Below are 19,909 nucleotides of genomic sequence, written 5' to 3' on the forward strand. Positions count from 1 at the left end.
CAAAAAGGACCCAGATATGAATAAATCGCTGAGTGCAAAAACACCAGGCCCACCTTCATTAAGGGCATTTTCAAATATTCAGAATTTCCCTGAAATCTACTTTACAAAATTATTTTTATGAAACAGTGACAATTCGAAAATTCACTGATTGAATTCACCACAATAGTGTCAAGTCCCATCAGTCACTTTTCTGGGCTTGTGAACCAGTTTCACCATTGCTTAGTCTGAGGCAGGATATCGCTGTGATGTATATTGTAGAAGTAAAGGGTTCAGATGCAATGCAGTAACATAGCAATATGGGCAATAATGCAGTTAATAAAGTAAAAATAAAGCATTTGTCAGAGGACATCTGCATTATTGCTGTGATGATACTTAAATGGAAGTCATTTGTAACTTGTGTGGCCCCTCTTCAATTTGTTTGTCGTGTTCTATATTCAGTGCATGCAAAACATAAGAATCACAATCTTCTGAAAAAGAAAAGGCACCAGCCTTCACCCGGAAAACCTTTTTTTAAAAGTTTATTTTGTGAAATTACATTACAGAGAAAATAAATTAAGACTTTGAGGAGCAGAGGGCATTCCGAGTGGATTGCAGCACAATCACAGGCTAAAGGTGTGTGCCAGAGTACTGCTTGTGAGTGGACAGAGGGTGGACAGAGACCCTCACAGGGGAGAACGGTCTTCCTCCACTGACACCTCAGTGAATGCTGCGTGACTGTTGTCCTGGGGCAGGAGGGGGGAGAGGGGGATGATGTTGGGTGAAGGGATCCAAAAAGGAAAACAAAAAGAAAAAAAAACAGAACATATCAGAAATACATCCCATAGTCCTTTTTTTCCTTTGTTGGTCTACAAAATGGTGAAGTAGATGTCCTGACACCATTGGGTCTTCAGATATAGTTCCGCACTCACACCAGTCCTGAAAGGGAAAAACAGAGTTAGATCTGGCTTCAGGAGCCTTGCCCAGAGGTTGTGCAAGGGTTAGACAGCTGGGGCTTCATGCGCAAATGAGAGACAGAACACCAGAAAAGCTCTGGGTAACTTCCATTAACAGCCAACTAGGGGCAGAGCATAGCAAAACTGTTTAATTGAATAAGCAATTAAGTAAATGGCATAAAATAATATCTTCCCTAAGAAGATACTTATGAAACCAAGAAAATCAAATCCCTCCATTTTGTAGTTGTTCATTCTATGGTTGGAACTCCACACAGCAGAACTGATTGGGACCTTTTCACGGCGTTGCCTGTCGCCGATTCATCAGAGCTAGATTTCAAAAAGCGGTAGGCTGTTGGAGGGCATGCTGGGAAAAGGAGAGCAGACGTACCTCTTCAAGTTGCTTTACACGGACATGATGTGCTTGACGAAGGCTGTGGAAGAGTGAGGGGTGGAGAGAAAGAGAGTGAGCCGTGAGAAAAGTGCTTTAGGAAACTGGTGAAGTGCTAAGAGTGTTAGCAGGCAAGTAAGCTGACCACACAGTGAAGGTCATGAATAGTGCTGATAATGCAAAAAAACATAGACTACATCCTGTATGCAGTGTGCAATCAGTAAAAAACAGTGGACACCACCAATCCAGCACACAATTAACAGAAGATTAATAAAATAGCATATGGCTTTCTGAGTTAGAAGACATTTAAAATGAGGTCTGCAAATTATTTAGGGTTATATTTTTCGCACTGTACAGGGTATCTGCCAGGACTTGGCATATAGTATTCTCATTTGTAACCTGTCTATCTCACTTGGTTGATAGTAACTAATTGATCTGGCTGGCTAGCTTGTTCCAGACACCCACTACTCATAGCGTGTGCTGGGAACTAACCCTCGTAGTTGATGCAGCCGTTCTCATCTTCCTGACCCTGCAGCAGAGTGTCCACCTCACCCTCAGTCATCTTCTCACCTGAGGAGAGACACAACAGCACTGTTTCACGTTTCCTGTGGTGCAGATGGGGTGCCACAAAATCTGAATCGATTGGACGTGTTGCGAAGATCCAAAAAACACATTTCTAACTCTTGAAGTGAAGTTGTACAGTTAGTTTTCTGCTCTTAAAATATATCTGATGTTTTGTTGCAGATATAATTCATTCTTTCAAAATGCTTCTATGTGACCATGCAGTATAAAGTTAAAGAACATTAATGGCCTTATTCAGAAAAAGTTTAATATGTGAAAAGGGTTGACTTATCCAATGATAAATCTACCTATAAGGTGCACGGTGTTACATAAGAACCTTTTGTGCCTTTGGTATCTTTTCCACCATCATAAGGAGGGACAGTTTGAATTTTTTTAATAGAATGAAATTAATGTGCTTATTAGAATGCTAGGTAGTCTCTCCAGATGGGCCAAAGGCCGGCGATCCTCACCCAGTGTGGTCAGGACAATGCGCAGCTCAGCACCCATGACAGTGCCATTGCCCTCCTTGTCAAAGACACGCAGACCCTCAACATAGTCTTCATAGCCACCCTTGTCTTTGCTGTTGGCCACAGTCTGCAGCATGGGCAGGAACTGGTCGAAGTCAATGGCCTTGGCATTCATTTCTGCAGGAGATCAGAGTGAGCAGCGCTGAGCCCCAGGTACTGGGAGACACATACAAACGGGCTGTACTGGAGGGCCTTGGTGCCCGGCAGATTCAGCAGCGTCAACCACAGCCCCCTCTGGGGCCTCTCCCCTATTAGCACTTTAAGTTCACAAGTAAAAGGCAGAAAGTTTTTTTAAAATGGCTGATAAAGGGCCAGGTACTTTGTTGCAGAAAAAAAAAGAACTTCCTGAAGCATGCTAGACTATGCTTTCTAGAAGCATTCTAGAAAAATACATTTATTGGCACAAAATAGTATATATATGCATTATATGCTTTTTTCTAAAAACAGCTTTTATATTTTAGTGCAGTTTTTGATTAGTGACTTTTAGAAGAAAAAGTTTCAGTGCCTTTGCCTCTGTGGCGTATACAGTATAAAGAAAACCATCAACGTTCTCACCTTTTACTATGAACTGTAATGTAACACAGTAAAATATTGTAAAATAAGAATCTTCCTGTGCCATGCTAACACAAAGCTCTTATTTTTAAGAGAATGTTAAAAACTCTGCAATAATATTTAGTACTGTGTATACAGAGCTTTGTAGAATTGAATGCAATAAAATATGCAACTGATAGTATCAATACACTTGCACAGTCTTTTTTTTTTCATAGGATATTTTCCAGCAGTATTATGCTCCAGTGCTGTGACTATGAGGCTGATCTGTGAAGGTCAGAGGAACACCCACTTACCCTCGGGGGTGGGGTTACCCAGGATTTTATTCACGTCCCTGTTGGTGGGGTTCTGGCCAAGAGCGCGCATGACATCAGCCACCTGGTTGTAGGCGATCTTGCTGTTGCCTGTCCTGTCAAAGAGGAGGAAGGCCTCTTTGAAGTCTGGAGGGGAGGAGAGATTGGGAGAGAACAGCACAGGGTGGCATTAGTAAGAGACATCCAGGCGCATGGTGAGCCTAGCACGCAAACGGCCAAATTCACAGACCACACAACCCAGGTACCCCCAGATACTCCCACTCAGAGGGGAGGCCTGGCTGCAGCCTTCTAGAAGCTCAGTCATTATACAGACTGGGTCAGGCTCCTGACCAATCACTGCTGTCTATGTCCCACCCTGTCATCACAAATCATTTCTGTTCACAGTGCAATCCACAGTGTGAACTGTGAAAAAAAAACACGTTTAAAAGAATTATCAGATATTCATCATTAAATGTTTTGCACTGTTTGACTTTTTAAGCATACATTTTTTTTTCCAAATTAAAAATGCTCTTTTTTTTCTCAGAAACCAACATGAAGCACAATACTGAGGTGTAAATGCAAAGACATACTGTAGCTGCCTCTGTGCTTCTGTTTCACTTTACTCCCTCTAGGAGGCTGTAGCCCACTAGACCACATTACAGGATTATTGAGAACACAGACCCAAGAAACCCACACTTTGATTTCTAATCAATGCTTCATTTCCCTTTGAAAAATAAAAAGTATGCATTACAGCTTAAATTCTTTTATAAAATCTAGCAAAACCATTTTCAAATTTCATTTTTCCTTCAAATATAAAATTTCCACTCTTGATTTTCATTTGATTCAGTGTGAAGGTCAAATCATACAGTATATTGGTAAGCACTGACTGTGACTTCACATAATTTATTTTGCTGTCCAAGGACTGGTCTTCAGGCCAGTCTCTGTTGTTTATGTCACACCCACAGCTCCGGGAGGTGGACACCTCAGCCAGGATATAACTCTTTGGCGAAGAAGGGAGCATTGCTGAATGCAAAAGGTCACATATGACCATCAAGTTCAAACAGCTACAGTTCTCCTGAGTAACGAATATGTCCCCACACATAAAATAATAACAGGTCCTAAGTTACAAAGTCCAATTGGATCATTAGTGAATATTTTCATTTTTACTCCGAATGCCCCTAAACAAAAACAACTAGCTCAAATTCTTACAGAATCAAACCAGTAAGACTATAGTAAGTTCAGCAGAGCATAGAAAATGGCACACTGCCAAGCTGCGCAGTAGTTGACTGTGTCCACTACATCCATATCTTTCTTCTGTGAACAGACTAGCGATGCAAGACACTTTCTCTTTTACTCATCTCCTCATTCCCACACACAGCTGCGGCTCAAGCGTGCAACATACTGTAGATGTGACAAGAAGGAGCTATTTCTATGAGCTGTTTCAGGCGCTCATTTGAAAGTGATCTGAGGAAAGATTAATGGGACCCTGCGATTCCGAAACATGGCAGCTGTTCTCCACCATTCTCTCAGGAGGACATTTTAAGCCGTGACTGGGAATCAATCTGTTCCACAGGGACTAGCTCCTTCCTTATAAAGCAAGTGATATTTTCCACCTGATCCTCTTTAAAGAGGAATGCTGACTGGAGTGTAACTTAAACCCCAGCACCTGAACTTCCATACTAGGCTCTGCATCCTCCCTATATGCCTGCAACAAGTGGCTCTGTCCATACGGGCAGCAAATTATACAGCTAATATTACTAATACCACAATCCTGTTCTGTGCAGAAGGTGCAATTATTGCTCATCATCTGCAATGTACAGCAAAGGTTGCAGAGAACTCTACAAGGCCACAGGGCACACACCAGCAGTCTTGCTCCAACCCTTCAGGAAGAGTTTGTCCTGTCCCTGTACACTCTAACTCATCCTCTGGAGCTTAGGACAAGCCCTGTGGCATTTCTGACTAGTGGTCCTTCAGCTAACAAGGCCTGTTTCAGCATGACGGAAAAGTCTCCAACAGGTCATGAAAACTGGAACCCAGTAATCATCAGCAAATAACTTCTCATTTCCCTGGTTTCTCAGCTTTCTGTTACTCTTTGATTGAAAACCAAACCAAAAGATAGATACAGTAGTACCATTTTGCATGAATATAGCCTGCCATATGGCAGCTGGGCTGAAGAACTCTTTTAGAAACACGCACAATAATGCATTATTTTTGCACATATCTGACTGAGTTCTGGTTTTCCATTTTAATGCTCCCACTCTGTTGGTATATGTTTCATTTTGCAGAACTTTGGGGGGTTGTAATCTGGATTTGTCAGGTTTTGTCATTACTTTAAAATACAAAACTATTGAGTATAAATGAAATACTCAAGAATTTATTATTGAAGATGTTTATCACCTGCTAAAACCAACAGTCTGTGGTTATTGTTCCTACTAAAGTTTAAGCATACTGTCTTGTACTTTAAATTCTGTTTGGCCTTTCACGATTTTCATGATGTACTGCATGATGAATAGGTATACATTTTACATCGAACCATTTTCTCACAATTGATACTAAAGAACCCATGTGATCCAAAAAATGCACTTCACTTCCTATTGTAAAGACTGATATAATAGGCCTGAAAGATGAATAAGCAAGGAAAATTGCTTACATCATCTAGATCTAACAATAAAACCATCTCATTTTAATCCAACCTCAATTTAAACTAAGAGGCCCAACTTCAGATCACACTGGTTCTTTAGCGGGCTTTTAACACACAGCTATACAACTGTGAAGTGACACCGACACACACTGATAGCAACTCACCTTCCTGCTGTTCTGCGGAGAAATCGATCTGTACAGGGCAAAAACCAACCAGAAAACATCTTAAGCACCCATTTAACAACCAGTGGACCCATGGGCGCTCCCCACCCAGAGCCAGACAGAAAAGGCTTGCTTGCTGCCTGGCTCAGGGGGGTAGAGCCCAGAGACACACAGAGAGAGGCTGGGAGCAAACACCCTCTGAGGCTTCACAAGCAGGCCCAAGCCTAGGTGGCACAGAACTTTGGCCCCAACCTAAACCAGACCCCCACTGCACTTACCAGCGATCTCATCAGCAGAGAAAGACTGCAATGGAAGGAGAGAACAAGAAAGAAAGATAGGATTTGTGTTACCAAATGCACCAAAAGATCTGTCACTTCTTCAGTCAGAAATTGATTGTGCTAGTGCTCGTCATTGATTTTATTGCCTGTTCTTTTAAAAGCATTTTAAAGACACAACTAGTTAGTTATGATATTGGGGGTCGCTATATGTGACCATTTTTAGCATGAGGCTTAAAAAAAATAGCAAATCAAAATATATAGGTGTGCTTCTTCTAACCTGTGTTGTAATAATTTAACAAGTAATTTTAACATTTCCCTGGTTATTAATTGTTTTAGATTAAAATTCGGTATTAATTAAAAACTCTTAAATTACAATCCCGGGTAGAAACAAAAATGTTTGCCAGTATTTAAAACATGTTATATTATTATTATTTTATCCCAAAATAATCCTGTGGTTGCATCGGTCGGTTTAAATTCCCATTCAGTAAACGTTAAATCCCTTTAACAAAGCGCAGATGCCGAAAGCTGTCTGTCAAAGTGAAGAAAAATCGCGTCGCGGCAGCGGAGTTCAGAGAAAGTCCAGACACACACCATGGCGAATGGCTGGAGCAGGCGAGCCGAGGCAGGAGGCAGAGGCCGGAGGCAGAAGGAGCGACTGTGTCCCTGGAGAGTGGTCCTCCTCTCCGGGCTAAGCCCTTCTTATTTATCCGGGGGCCGTGACGTCACGGGGGGGATCAGGTAGCCGCAGGGGAGTTCTTTAGCTTTCTTAGGGCAAGGAGAAAGTGGAGCTGCCGCCCCCCCTCGCCAAGGACCGGCCGAAGGGTTTGGGTTATTTTTGGGTTGTATGGGAGGCCACAGACAAGAACCTTTGGTCTCGGTCAGCAGATTTTTTTCTGGGAACGCACAAAGTCTTATTTTATTTTTTTTTTCACCCACGTGTGACAGTTTATAAAGCCCTGGGCCTTCCTATTGCTTTGTAGATTTGCTTTTTTAAAAACGTATTTTTGTAATACATGTACGCGTTGAATGGTTTTAAAGAAACCACACCATTTAAAAAATAAATAAATCCAGGGGTTATGTTGTATGGGCTTTTGACGCTCGATAGAATATACAAATATATATGTATAACATAAAATAATTTAAAGGGTTTATTTTTAAAAAATATTCGACATGCGCCCAGTTTGAACGAGATGTATTTTCATGACCGCGCTTTCAAGAGATTCGCATTTTGCCACCGGCGAGCACGAAGAAAACGACCTCTTATGGACAGCGTGTGGACGCAACAGGACGGTCGGAGATCAGACACTGACACTCCTGCCAAGACTGCGGCCTGCTCCCGGGTGCGGAGATTGACATCCAGGCGTGCGTCTTGGCTTAAAATAGAGCTACGCGTGAACCGGGGAAATGAGCAAATACTTGTGTAGAAAACATTTAGCTATTTCTTGGTAGAAGATGAAAAACGGGTAATAAAAATAACAACCTCAAGGGGAAAAAAAACGCGAAGAAATTACTTCGTTTTCAATTCGTTTTTCAACTGTCAATTCGTAATTTATTGTCGTGTCTGAAAACTTTTAATTTAAAACAAGCTGTATTTTACATTATGGGTGCTTTAGTATGGGGGATATCAGTACTACTATGCGGTCGTGTCTGAAAACTTTAATTAAAAACAAGCTGTATTTTACATTATGGGTGCTTTAGTATGGGGGATATCAGTACTACTATGCGGACATTTTTGGTCTACGCCAGGGGTTCTATACTTGGGGTGCACGCCCCTTTTGGGGGTGCGAAACGTGCCGTATTTATCAGAAGGTAAATCACTCAAAGCAGAAATGACTTCAGTGATTTTTGATAAGGGGTGCGGAGAGCACATTTTGAGAACCAAATGGGGTGCAGGCTGCAGTTCAGATTCAGAACAACTGGTCAACGTTATACACACACACCAGCTTCAATTGTGTTTTTATTCGGTGCGTGTTTTAGGGGTGGTTCCTCGAACGTCTTTGCTACAAAGTGAAAGGAGCACATGTTCTAAAGGGAAAAGGGTACACGCCGGGATGTGGATGGAAATGACGATTTAAAACCACATATTTCTGTTGGACTCAGTTAAAGAAACCAAAGGCCTTGGAAGTCTGAATTTCCTTAGTCGTCTATTCCCCGTCATCCCTTCTTATTATGGCTGGGACGTTCTTCCGCCATCAGTCATGAGACAGCTGGTAGCGCACCTCAGATCTCTGTAGGGGCTTCAAGCTAGGTGAGTCAAGTCAGCTCCAGCTTCCGGTGGAGATCGTAGTCCTTATCAATCATCTGTAGCACCATGAAAGATTGCAAATAGTTCGTGTGGTATGTTCAGACGTTCCACGTCTATATACACTCAAGCAAAAGTTACTCTACCAATACCGGTTTCTTCGCGCTTTCTAAGAATTGGCTGCACGATGCTGCGCGTTAACCGTGACATTTGGATCTGTTGGTGCATTTGGTTTCACCCCGACTCCTTTATGGAACCTAAAGGCAGTCCAGCTTTCTGTGCCGGTGAGCTGCAAAAGGTAAATTAAGTACAACTTTACAAAACAGTTCATTTGCAGGTGCATTGCTCCAGCCTCTGTCTGATAAAACAATAAAACTCATAGACTTGGCATGCACAAATGCAAACATAGATATTACTCTGATGACTTGATTATTAGATACAAAACTTAAATGCAAATTAAAATTATTTTTTTTTCGAAAACACAGTAGAACAATTAACATCATAATACAATATCAAGAATAAAAAAATAATAATCATAATAATAATAATGAATATGGCCTCTTGACATGCAGCACTGACAGAGTGTATAACACGTGAAACTGACCCACTACATCATGTCAGTATGTTGGATGATAATATAAAGTCGACGAGATCAGTTTGCCTCGTTAGCCAATTACCCCTGGGCGCAGGGCTCAGTCATTGATGTATACTTGATCACACCTTGGTAAGCTGCCAATAACTTTTGGTTTTCAGCCCCTGGGGCTTCATAGCATGAAAACTATTACATCCTTTTTGTCTCTAATTCACGTTAAGCTGACGGCACGGTGTCGCGGCCCCGCGAGTGCAGTTAACACTTGCAAACTCCTCATTCGGCGCCGCGTAACAGTCCACACCCCCCATATTTCCATTGTCCAATGACGACGCTGCCGGGGAGGGACAGAGACCTCTAGACGGGTATAAGCGGGTGTTGGACGCTGCCTGGGAGACAGAGAGGAGCTGTCCGCAGTACTGATCGTGCGGCGGCTGCGGCTCTGACTGTCCAGAGCATCCCTCTCGAGGTCTCGCGCCACGGGGGCAAGCGCGCGCACAGCCCTTTTTCGTTGAGCTTGAAAACCTCTATAAGTAGTCAGTACTGACTGAAAACAGAAGTTTTAAATGTATGTTTTTTTTAACAAGCTGACCCTTTAAGAATCTCTCATTTATGAAATGTTTACTTCCTCAAACTGAAAATAAAAATATTTTTTTTCCAAAGTACAATGTATACAATTTATATAACTGTAAATTAAGATGATCTTTTACGAACTGACTGAGAAATAAACTATATATTTTAATACACGGTCAAAGTTTTTTTATAGTGATTAAAAACGAATGCTACAATTTTCACACATGCTGCTTTACGGCTAGGGGAATTCCTATTTTAAATATTCTCTGTAATATGAATACTAATATTTTTAAAACGTATACAACGAATTGAAGAAAAACCAAAGCCAAGTAAATCCAAATTAAAAGGCAGAATGAAAGCTGACTGCTGGTATTTGAAATACTGTGTTTTTCCACAACCGGATGTTTTTCCAAAACGCTTAATAAATCATAACGTTCGAGTTCTGTTGCGCCAAACTGGAGTATTTTATTTTTTTTAAGTAACTTTAATGCAAATGTTAAATAGTTAAAACTGTTGCAAAATAATTTTGACGTTGAATTTGAATAGCAGACTTGGACATTAGTACCATAAATTTTCGGACACACATTTGTTCTTTGATTTGTACTCAGTGTGCCTTATTTTAAAATGCCGTTACCAGTCAAACGAAATTCAAACATTTAAAGAAGTGCTTGTCATCTATCATCCTTAAAAATTGTAGTTAAGAGTTGTTGTCATAGGTACATATTCCAAATCAACATTTAGTACATTTCCAAGCATCTCAGATTATGTTTTTGCTTGTTTTAAGGTATAGTTAAAAACAATTCCTGTCAAACCAGCATACATCTTATAATTAATTTACTTACTGTGTTTAATTTATAGTACTTTTGTTCAAAGTGTTTTTGTTCAAAACGACTTTTTTGAAGTCTCTGATTCTCGCACTCCCTCAATTCGTCATCACAATCACTATGCTAATTCGGGACGTTATCTTCTAGCAAGACGCGGGACAGTCCGTATTCATTTCAGCGCGTATGATAGCAATTGTGACATAAATGTCCATAGCCTACGGAGAAGAATACTTCTCGGTAGTGATAAGTATTGACTACGGGACGGAAAAATATGAAACCGTGGAAATGAAAACAAAACACAACACACGCTCGGGATCACGAAGTTGCCCGGGGCTGAGCGGACCCGGGGAACAGCGAGTCTTTACCTTGACGCTGGACAGGTCCAGGGGTTTGGGCTTCTCCGGCTCTGGTGCGGCGGCCGGGGCGGGAGCGGGAGCGGGAGCAGCAGCAGCCTTAGGCTCTGCTTTCTTAACGTCCTTCTTAGGTGCCATTTTTTATGTCTACAGCCGCGTTAAGTGCTAGAAGAGAGATGAACAAAGAGCACGAGCAAAGATCCCTGCCTGAGGAAGTCGAGGAGGTGGAAATAGCAAGACGGATCTACAGCCCAAGTGGCTTGGAGAGAACTCAACGTGTTAGGCGCTAAATGGGAGTATATATATTTCACTTAGCGATCGCTCCTGTTTTACCACATGGAGTAGGATTGGACGACATACAAAGAAGGGTGGGTGAGATGGGGTCTTTTTTTGTGCGCTCGGGCTATAAATGGAATATGGCGACTCAAACCGGGCCAGCAGGGGGAAAGAGCCCGGCGTTGTTTATTTTAAACTGAAAAGCGAAAATCAAAAAGGAATTTCTGAGGGGGTTCGGTGACACCTCGGGTTCATGGCTCCCTGCATTTTACCCTTTCCTAGAAGTTTATTTTTGCTGAAGGGGGAATGTGTGGTTTTCCACTGGCACATAGGCGACATACCTTCGGGGTCGCATTACACCTGGACGCTTGGCTCGGGCAGCCCGAGGGGGCGTGGTAAGGAAGAGGGCGTGTACACCGCGTCGTACACGCCCCGTTCCTTCTGGGCCCCGCCCACCAGCGTCCCTCTTTTTCTTTTTAGAAAGTTGTCGAATAAGCAAGAGTAGCGTTTAAAAATAACACCTCGTCGTATAAGGATGCATTCAGAGATGTCCTCGTCGTCTCATATACTCCCTACTGTCTATGCCCATCCCTGTTTTCTAATAGAGGGAAGCGAGCTAAAGCACATTCTCTATGCCCGCTACCGGTTCTTCTGAAGTACATCTTCCAACGATCAGATTCTAACGAATTATCTTACTTCTAATCGTTTGTTTTATTAAGAAGCACACACCACACTTACTCTTACGCCTTTATTAGCTCGATTTGACCACTCTGCCGTAGCTAATGACGCATTCCCTGCAAGTCACAACAACGTTCGTTCTGTGAAGACCCATCTTTTCTAGTGCTTCTCCAAAGAAATTTCTAAACTCGTCATGGAAACAACAGAAAACATGTCGTTGTCGTTTCCAGTTTTTTTTTTGTTATTCCGCCAACCAATGCGTTTACTTTCAACGAGAGAAAATCTGTTCGTTTTCTGGTGTCTGAACTCCGCTCTGCGAGGGTTTTATAATTAGGAAAGTACCGCAGGATCACGTGTTTACCCTCTCAGCTTCTTAGAGCGGTACCATCCTTTGCATGAAATATAATTCTTGCCACAGAAAAGAGTTATAGTCGCGGAAAGCGACCTTAAAGCTACAGTGTCCCCTGACTGCACACCCTATTTCCAGACGCACTGTGTGTGTGATATCTGCAAGGATATTGATTCACCGTTTCAAAGTCTTCCATGGCACTTGAAATAGTATTGCATGGTCTGAGTGAATTACTGCACTCCGGAACTCCATCATAGGGAATTCTGCATTCAATACGTGCTTACTGAACTGACACTTGATAGGGAATTATCAACGTGCTGCGTTGGACGTAGTAGAGCCGCGGAGCTGCTTTTGGGTAAAACAAAACTCCTTAGTCAACCTCCAGTGCCCTGGATATGAGCCAGTACAGACATTTGATTCAGGTCCCTTCAGAGAAATCACTGGAACAGTCTTGCATATTTGTGACACATTAACAACCAGTTGCTGTGGCAGTTGATACGTTATGAGCCAGTACATTGGACCCCAGGCACATCTCACTTCTACTCCCTGGCGCAGCTTCCTTAACTCCAAATACTACGTGCGCTTTCATTTAAAAACAGTGTTTTTCACGCATATGGTCTAATAAAACATTACTCGTGTTCATATTTAGCCGATACATCTATACACTTTTCAGTGGCGCCTTTTCCAAGTTTACCGAACATCCTTTTCAGCCTAGATGAGTAATCACTAACTCGTACCTTAAATTACCGAGTTGACTAGAAAATCCGAGTGAGTGGTCCATCATCTTACAAAATCTATCATTGTAAAATGAGCAGTTTTCTTTTACAGTACAACTAATGGGTGAAGACTATTGGTGAAGATTCAGTGAACACCATCTGCGAGGGCATGTTCGCTTACGAGCACGGGTAGAGGTACGGAGTAGTCTTGGAGAGTTTCGAGCTGGGAGTTCTGTCAGGGCGCGTTGGCAGTAAAGAACAAGAATGTAAATTTCAGGTTGAAAAGCACAAAAAAGACACAGTGCTTCAGCTCCCTAGCCTTCTGCGGGTGTGGTATTTCGTATACTGTAGTTATCCTTAATTTCATTCTTTTAGCCTAGCGTAAATACACACATTGCGATGTGAACGTTTTGACACTGTCCTGTTATGCACAAAAGCCCATTAAAGAGTAGTTTAAAATGTAAGGGAATGCCTAGCAACATTTTGCAAATATAAACCCCAGCAGACATTTGGTGAGGAAGCAGCGTGACTCTTCTTTCTGTGGCCAACCCAATAAATCGCAGAAGAGGCGGCAGGCAGCTGGCGGTGCCAGTAACCTGCTGGGGCTGACTGTGCACTCCAGGCTCCCAGCCTTTTGTCTCCCCTCTTCTAAAAGTGTCTCTGCCCTGAGCCCAGCCTCCGTCCTCGTCCTGCCAGTCTCCCCCCAGTTTGGGAGAGGGGGAGGGGGCCTTTCAAGACATTCTAACCTCACATCCTCGCCAGTCCCCTCCCACAGAATGGGTGATGGAAGAGGGAGGACGTGTCAGCTGTCATCGGGATACCAAGTGCAATACCTGTAGTGCCAGGGTGCTCCACGGTTTCGGCATTTTGCTCTGACTGATCGTTCATCCCACTTACCTGACCTCACAGCTGGCTTAACAACCGCGCCTGTTTTCGTCTCTTGAGCTGGGAAGAATTGTACTTGAATAATGACAATAAGAGGGGGTTGCTTGAAATCCTCCAAGTGTTAAAAAGTTGGTTGCTACATTTGTCATTGAGCAAGTTACCTTTTCAGGGTAGGCTTGGGGGAGATACCAGAGAGCTCCACTGCAACTGAAAACAGAAGGCACAGGGTACCTGCAAAGAGCAAGGCGGGGAGCTCCTTCTACAGACACTGCTACACAAAAGCACATGACTATGCAGGATGTCCAGGTGTCTGGACGTTTACTCCTGTTTTCAGATGTGCTGCATCCCCATCCACCAGCACACGGAGGCAGCTGAGAAAACACAGCAAGGTAGAGGTCTCCTGATTGCAAAAAATCACTAACATTGGGAAGCATCAGTGAAAACAGAAGGCATCTTTAAACTAGTTGAGTCTGTGGGGGGCGTCTGTATTGTTAAGTGAGGATTCTGTTTTGAACTGGATAGTAAAACTGTACTGCAGTGAACCATACTGACAATGTGGAAGTCTTTGGTCATCTTTCTTTGAGGACTCAACATTCAAATAATTTAAAAAGTCACAACTGAAGGCATTTCTGAGCTATCCTTTGTGATAAAAATAAGAATAATCTCAGGCTAGGATGCTGTTGTTAGTGGTTATTTCAGTTCTTTTTTTGTTCTCCTGTTTCTAATGTGTATGATGATTCCCTTATGTCACTCTTCCTCAGATGCCTTCTTCCCACACAGGATCACACGAATATTGTATTAATACCAGAAAATTCCCCAGTTCTATTTTGGTTCTCCAAAAAACCTTGCTTAAATTATTGTCATCTGCCCTATATTGCATAATTACGTGTCTGACAAAAACTAGAAACCAATGCCAGGTATTCTGTTTTTACAGTATATATAAATTCACAATTTAGAGTAAAAAAAAAAACTTGTAACACAGTATGACAATAATAACCACCACAGTAAAGTCTTATGGTCATGTTGTGCATTTGTTGTGTGTGGCGATTTCTGTTTTTCAGTTCTGCAGTCTCACCAAAGAGTATTAGGAAGGCTTGATGCACCAAGTAGAGTAAATGTCAAGGGAGTTCCATGTCTATCTGGATTAATATAGGTTCCTCTGCATGACCTAATACTGGAAAGCTTGTACAGTTGGACAGGAGGCCAAAGTTTCTGACAAGGATAAACTGTACTGGAGAAATGGCACTGAAGTCTACGCAATGTTGTGAAATGCTCTGAATATCTCAATATAATCAGTGACGTCATTCAGAACAGATGCCTACCAAAACCATTTTTTTCTAGTTATAAAAAAGTCTGACATTATCTTACATGGTTATATTTCATATATTGTCTGCTGTTCACACATAAATCCACTTATTTATTGACATTTCTGAAAGCTGTGATACTAACACAAGTGCTGTATTCTGTTTCTACCTTAAACTCCGCACTGACTGTACGTCGTACATATCCTATAGCCCAAAACCTGCAGGATGGAAAACAGTGAAACACGAACCAGAGTGAGCATGTGGAAACTATAATGAAAGGGCATTTAAAACAGAAAACATGAGGCACTTTTTTTACCCAAAGGGTTCTGGGAACGAGCCACCCAGCCATGTCTTCGAAGCTGATAAAATGGATTTATTGAAGAAACAGATACTGTAGATGAGATCCTTGGATTAATTAACTACAGTACAAACTACTAAATGAGCTAGATGTGCTGAATAGCTCATAGCTCCATTTGTGATCTGTCTTGTGTGTAGTGGTTACTAACTGAATATGAACACCGAAAGGCAACATAACATTTATTCTTCTAACTGAAGATTATCTATGTAATTATTAGCAAGTTGAAGACTAACAATGTTTTAACCAACTTCTAGTGCTAGGGAAAACCAACACTTTGAAATCCACAAGCTAAAAAGCATATTATTTGAATCCTTCCTGTAGAATGTTCTACCAAAGAGATCTGGTGTTAAGTCACGCATGTGCCATCTGTAATTTCTGATCTAAGGAGTGGAAATAAGAGATGAGCGATACAGTACAGGGATCTGTCTGGGTCAGACTGTTGCTCTAACACATCATCACTATGGTTTTATGTACAGACTCTGTTGCTCTAAGAACTGTGAAGGACACTCCAGGCAGTGTGAATGTTGCTGAATGACTTTTAAGCCTTAACCTAACAGGCATGTGGCTCAGCAAAGGGATGACTCTTTTTAGTCAAATTGTTAGAACTTTAACTCCCAGCATTACTATAAGGTTAGCAGGCCAGAGTATGGAGATCAGTCTTGACTGTCCATCTGAGAGGTTTACGAAAATAGAGAGGTAATTCAGGCTATTCCGGTTGTCTCCTTTAAGGATGCAGCAGATTTGGCAAGAGCACCTGGATACAAAACTCCCTGGAATGGCTGAGTGACAGCGCTCACCCAGCTTGATGCAGGGAGTCAAGTGACTCCACTAGTCTTGGAATGCCAGGCTTTACGTTACCAGTTACGGTCAAAGGTCAGAATACAGGCAGTCCCCTTGTGTTGTGACTTACTCGTAACGCTCCTTGTGAGGCTACCCAGAGACAATAATGGTACAAGGAAACAGAAGGCACCAAAACATCAGGACACTACAGAGGTCAGTGCTGGACTGTCCAATCAACATGGCTGCCTATCAATAGCACCCACCAGTTGCAGTGCAATGGAAGGAATGAACTGAAACCGAGACTATCTTAAGGGACAGATGTAATCTAAATATAGCACTCCAACTGGGGGTGTGAGATGTCTTGGGATTTCTTGAAGAGGGTGCAGCTTCTTAAAGCACTGATTCACTGCTTGACAAGCTCTAAGCAACCAAACTGAAGCTCAGCCAGATAATAAACACAACTGCTTTCTTAAGAGCAGAATAGTTTTTTTTTTATCTGCCACAGTTTTAGAACACTTAAAAAAATTCAAGAGTATGAACCCATTGCTTAAAAAATAAGATGGATCAACTCTGAGAACTGCAATAAAATTATTTTTATCTTAAAGCACTTTATGTACATGGGGATATGCAGCTTGTTCACCAGGCTGTCATGCTGTAGCCAGCAGCCACACAGCAGGTCAGCTAGAGACGTGAGAAATTGCATCACCACTTGAATTCAGGGGTCCTTTAGGGTGGACAGACTGTATTATACATACTGTATACGCTCAGACACCGGAGTTAGAAACTTTACTTCTTTGCATGATGAGAACACTCTTTCCCCTTGTTTTTTTTCTTTTTACCAATGCAGATCTTTTGAACAATCTAATCTTCTGAATAAACCAAATCTGTGACTGCAACATCCACTACTTTGTAGAAACTGAAAACGGATCCAAAATTGTTTCCATCTTTAATCTTCAGCAGTTATTGACCTGTAGTAGCCAGGAAGACAAATAACAGAAAAAGACAACAAGGAGCCCAGAGAATAAGAATCTCACCTTTATGTAGCCCTCATCTACTTTTACACTCACTATCATTCTTACGCTACAGAAGTATGTCACAAAACCCACTTTACCTGCTGCTAGGAATTAGAATTCAGTTGGGAAACACCTACACTACATCATCTGAACTTATCACCGCAGACTGTACAGTATCATGCAGGGAGAAGACGCACCCAGGCTCTACCACCTACAGAGCAGTATGTCAGCTGACACACCATGAGCTCCACTCCAGGAGGTGAGAGGACAACAAATGGAGTTGCACCTGTCACTGTACGCCTGTCAGAGGTCACAGGAGCTATTACCCCAATCAAAAGAATAGCCATTACTCTAGCACCAAACCTATGCCATACACTACCTTCAGTCATAGCTCCCATCTCCCTAGATCTAAACATCAGAGAGCCGTGTAAGAAAGAGGTAAAGGAAGCCGCTCATTTTAAATGAATTGAACCAGAAAGCAAGGCTGTCATAAGAGCTGACTTAGTTTCCTCTTACTATTGTTTCCATCCATCTTCTAACTTCTTGATTAAATTCAGGGCTGCTGGGGAGCCGAAGCCTCACCCAGCAAGCAATGGGAACACGCGGACGGCATACCAGTCCACCGCAGGGCAGACACACAGACACACACCCACACCAGGACCAACGTTCCCAGAAGCCAAACCACCTACCAGCGTGTCTCTGGACTGTGGGGGGGAAACTGGAGAACCCAGAGCAAATTCACGTGAACAGAAGGAGACCACACAAACTCCACCCCAGGTCCAGAGGTGAACCCAGGGCCCCTGCGCTGTGAGGCAGCACTCCTGGCTTTCGGGCCACTATGGCGCCCTACTGCTGTTTCTCCTGGGTTTAAGTTTCAAGAGCTTCCATACATTTTAATTGCTTCCTATAAAATATTTAGGATTACAAATGGCAATAAAAATGTCTAGTATTGAATTAGCACAGAAGCGAGAGGAGCTGGAGAACCCCCTCCCCACCAGGACGTACAGTACAAACTCTGTACATAAGGCTCACCAGCTCAGTATTGAACCTGGGGCAAACGGGTTATGACACAACAGCTCTAACAGCCACACCAATATACAGTACCAGACAGGAAGGCCATTATCAGCAATTGGCTTGCATTATTCATCCATTATCAGAAAGCCGCCAATCCCTGGAGCTTCTCCCAGAAGGCCAGGGTGTGAGGCGGGACTACACAACAGACAGGCTGACAGTTCATCGCAGGGTGAACACACGCAGACACACACACACTGCACAATTTAGATAACAGACACCCAGTAACCCAGCGAGCACGTCTTTGAAAAAGGGAAGGAAACTGCAGAAAACCCACTGGAACTCCATAAAGGACACAGTAAGCAAAACATTTAATAGAATATAAATTTCTATGTGTCCCTACAAGGTTCAAACAGTTAAAGCATGAGAATGTTTTCCAATGCTTGACTATAATCACAGATCTATTTGACTTTGGCATAAATACCTTAAGGTTACATTATGCACAAGGCTTATTAGCAGAAAAACTGAAACATTTAAATTAATCATAAACTGAATTTAAACTGACATGAACAGATTTCTACAGGGAGTACAAAGCGATTAAAAAAGTGAATCTGTTATAGCTTTTGTCCAAAATATAGACTGGCTTCCTAAATTTGGACTATTTGCAAATGTATTAGGACACTGCTTCATTAAGAGAACAGTAGTTGCTCCATCTTTTTTTAATTAATTCATCTGCATTCGGCAATATACAAGCATGATCATTTCTATAAAACTCCAAATGATAAATATACAGTAAATTTATTTTATATGATAATACTACGAACTGAGACATCATGCCAAATGAAAGAGAAATTCTTTCAATATTGCGATCAGCCCAGCTTCCAGTGCTGTACACTTCTGTTACTCGGCTAGATCCAGCAGCTGCGCTCTGGAACAAATGAAATCAAATCATGTTGCTGCCACCTGGTGGCCAAAATAGGCCAGTGCGCATTGATTATTAAAGCTTGCAGCGCCAGCAGCCAGTTGCATTGGAAGTTCCATTCGACATTTTACATCGAGTATACTATACGACCCGTGGCCTGGGACTGTGAAAACAAAGTGGGTTATATGACAACGTGTTGACAGTGGATGTATGAGATGGATGAGGTCTTCATTTCACACAAACTTGTCACAAGGGCTGTTGTCACCAGTCAAGCAACAATTGCGTCTCCAAACTGGGCCATAAAGATAAACATGTTACTTTGAAATAAAAATGCTAACAAAATTATACCTTAAGTTAAAAAGTTAAATAAGGTCTTAATTATCTTCTTATACCCTCATAAACACTTTCTACACAGAAGAGAGTGTTTTCTTGTGAGGGTACCAAAATGATAAGTGCTCCTTTGAAAACCACAGGAGAGAGCAATCAGACCCCGCCTGACTCTAGTACAGTATTAGGATTGGATATTATATTAAGCATTTATGTATATCGTCAGGATTATATAAAGATCTCAATGAAAAAAAAGTGACTAGGCTCCCAGAAGGAAAAAGTCAGAGAGTTGAAAACAGTAATAAAAGGTTGAAAATGATTACGCTGACCATTCACTATCACAGCAGGATTTTCCTCGGCTGACAACGTGACACGGAAG

At 42.1% G+C, this 19,909-nt stretch overlaps 1 protein-coding gene across 1 annotated transcript; it reads right to left on the bottom strand.

Annotated features, from left to right (window-relative positions):
• Nucleotides 1-501: 501 nt before the first annotated feature.
• myl1 (myosin, light chain 1, alkali; skeletal, fast) lies at nt 502-11,085 on the bottom strand. The gene is made up of 7 exons (XM_088931052.1): nt 10,924-11,085; nt 6,056-6,083; nt 3,254-3,397; nt 2,352-2,525; nt 1,813-1,890; nt 1,321-1,363; nt 502-915 (listed from the first exon to the last, which is right to left on the bottom strand). Exons 1-6 carry the CDS (start codon nt 11,047-11,049, stop codon nt 1,335-1,337), a joined length of 579 nt encoding a protein of 192 aa, XP_088787178.1. The 5' UTR covers nt 11,050-11,085; the 3' UTR covers nt 502-915; nt 1,321-1,334.
• Between the last annotated feature and the right edge of the window lie 8,824 nt (nt 11,086-19,909).

This window comes from Atractosteus spatula, chromosome 13, assembly GCF_055471065.1.
Source record: "Atractosteus spatula isolate fAtrSpa1 chromosome 13, fAtrSpa1.hap1, whole genome shotgun sequence".
In the NCBI taxonomy this organism is placed as follows: Eukaryota; Metazoa; Chordata; class Actinopteri; order Semionotiformes; family Lepisosteidae; genus Atractosteus; species Atractosteus spatula.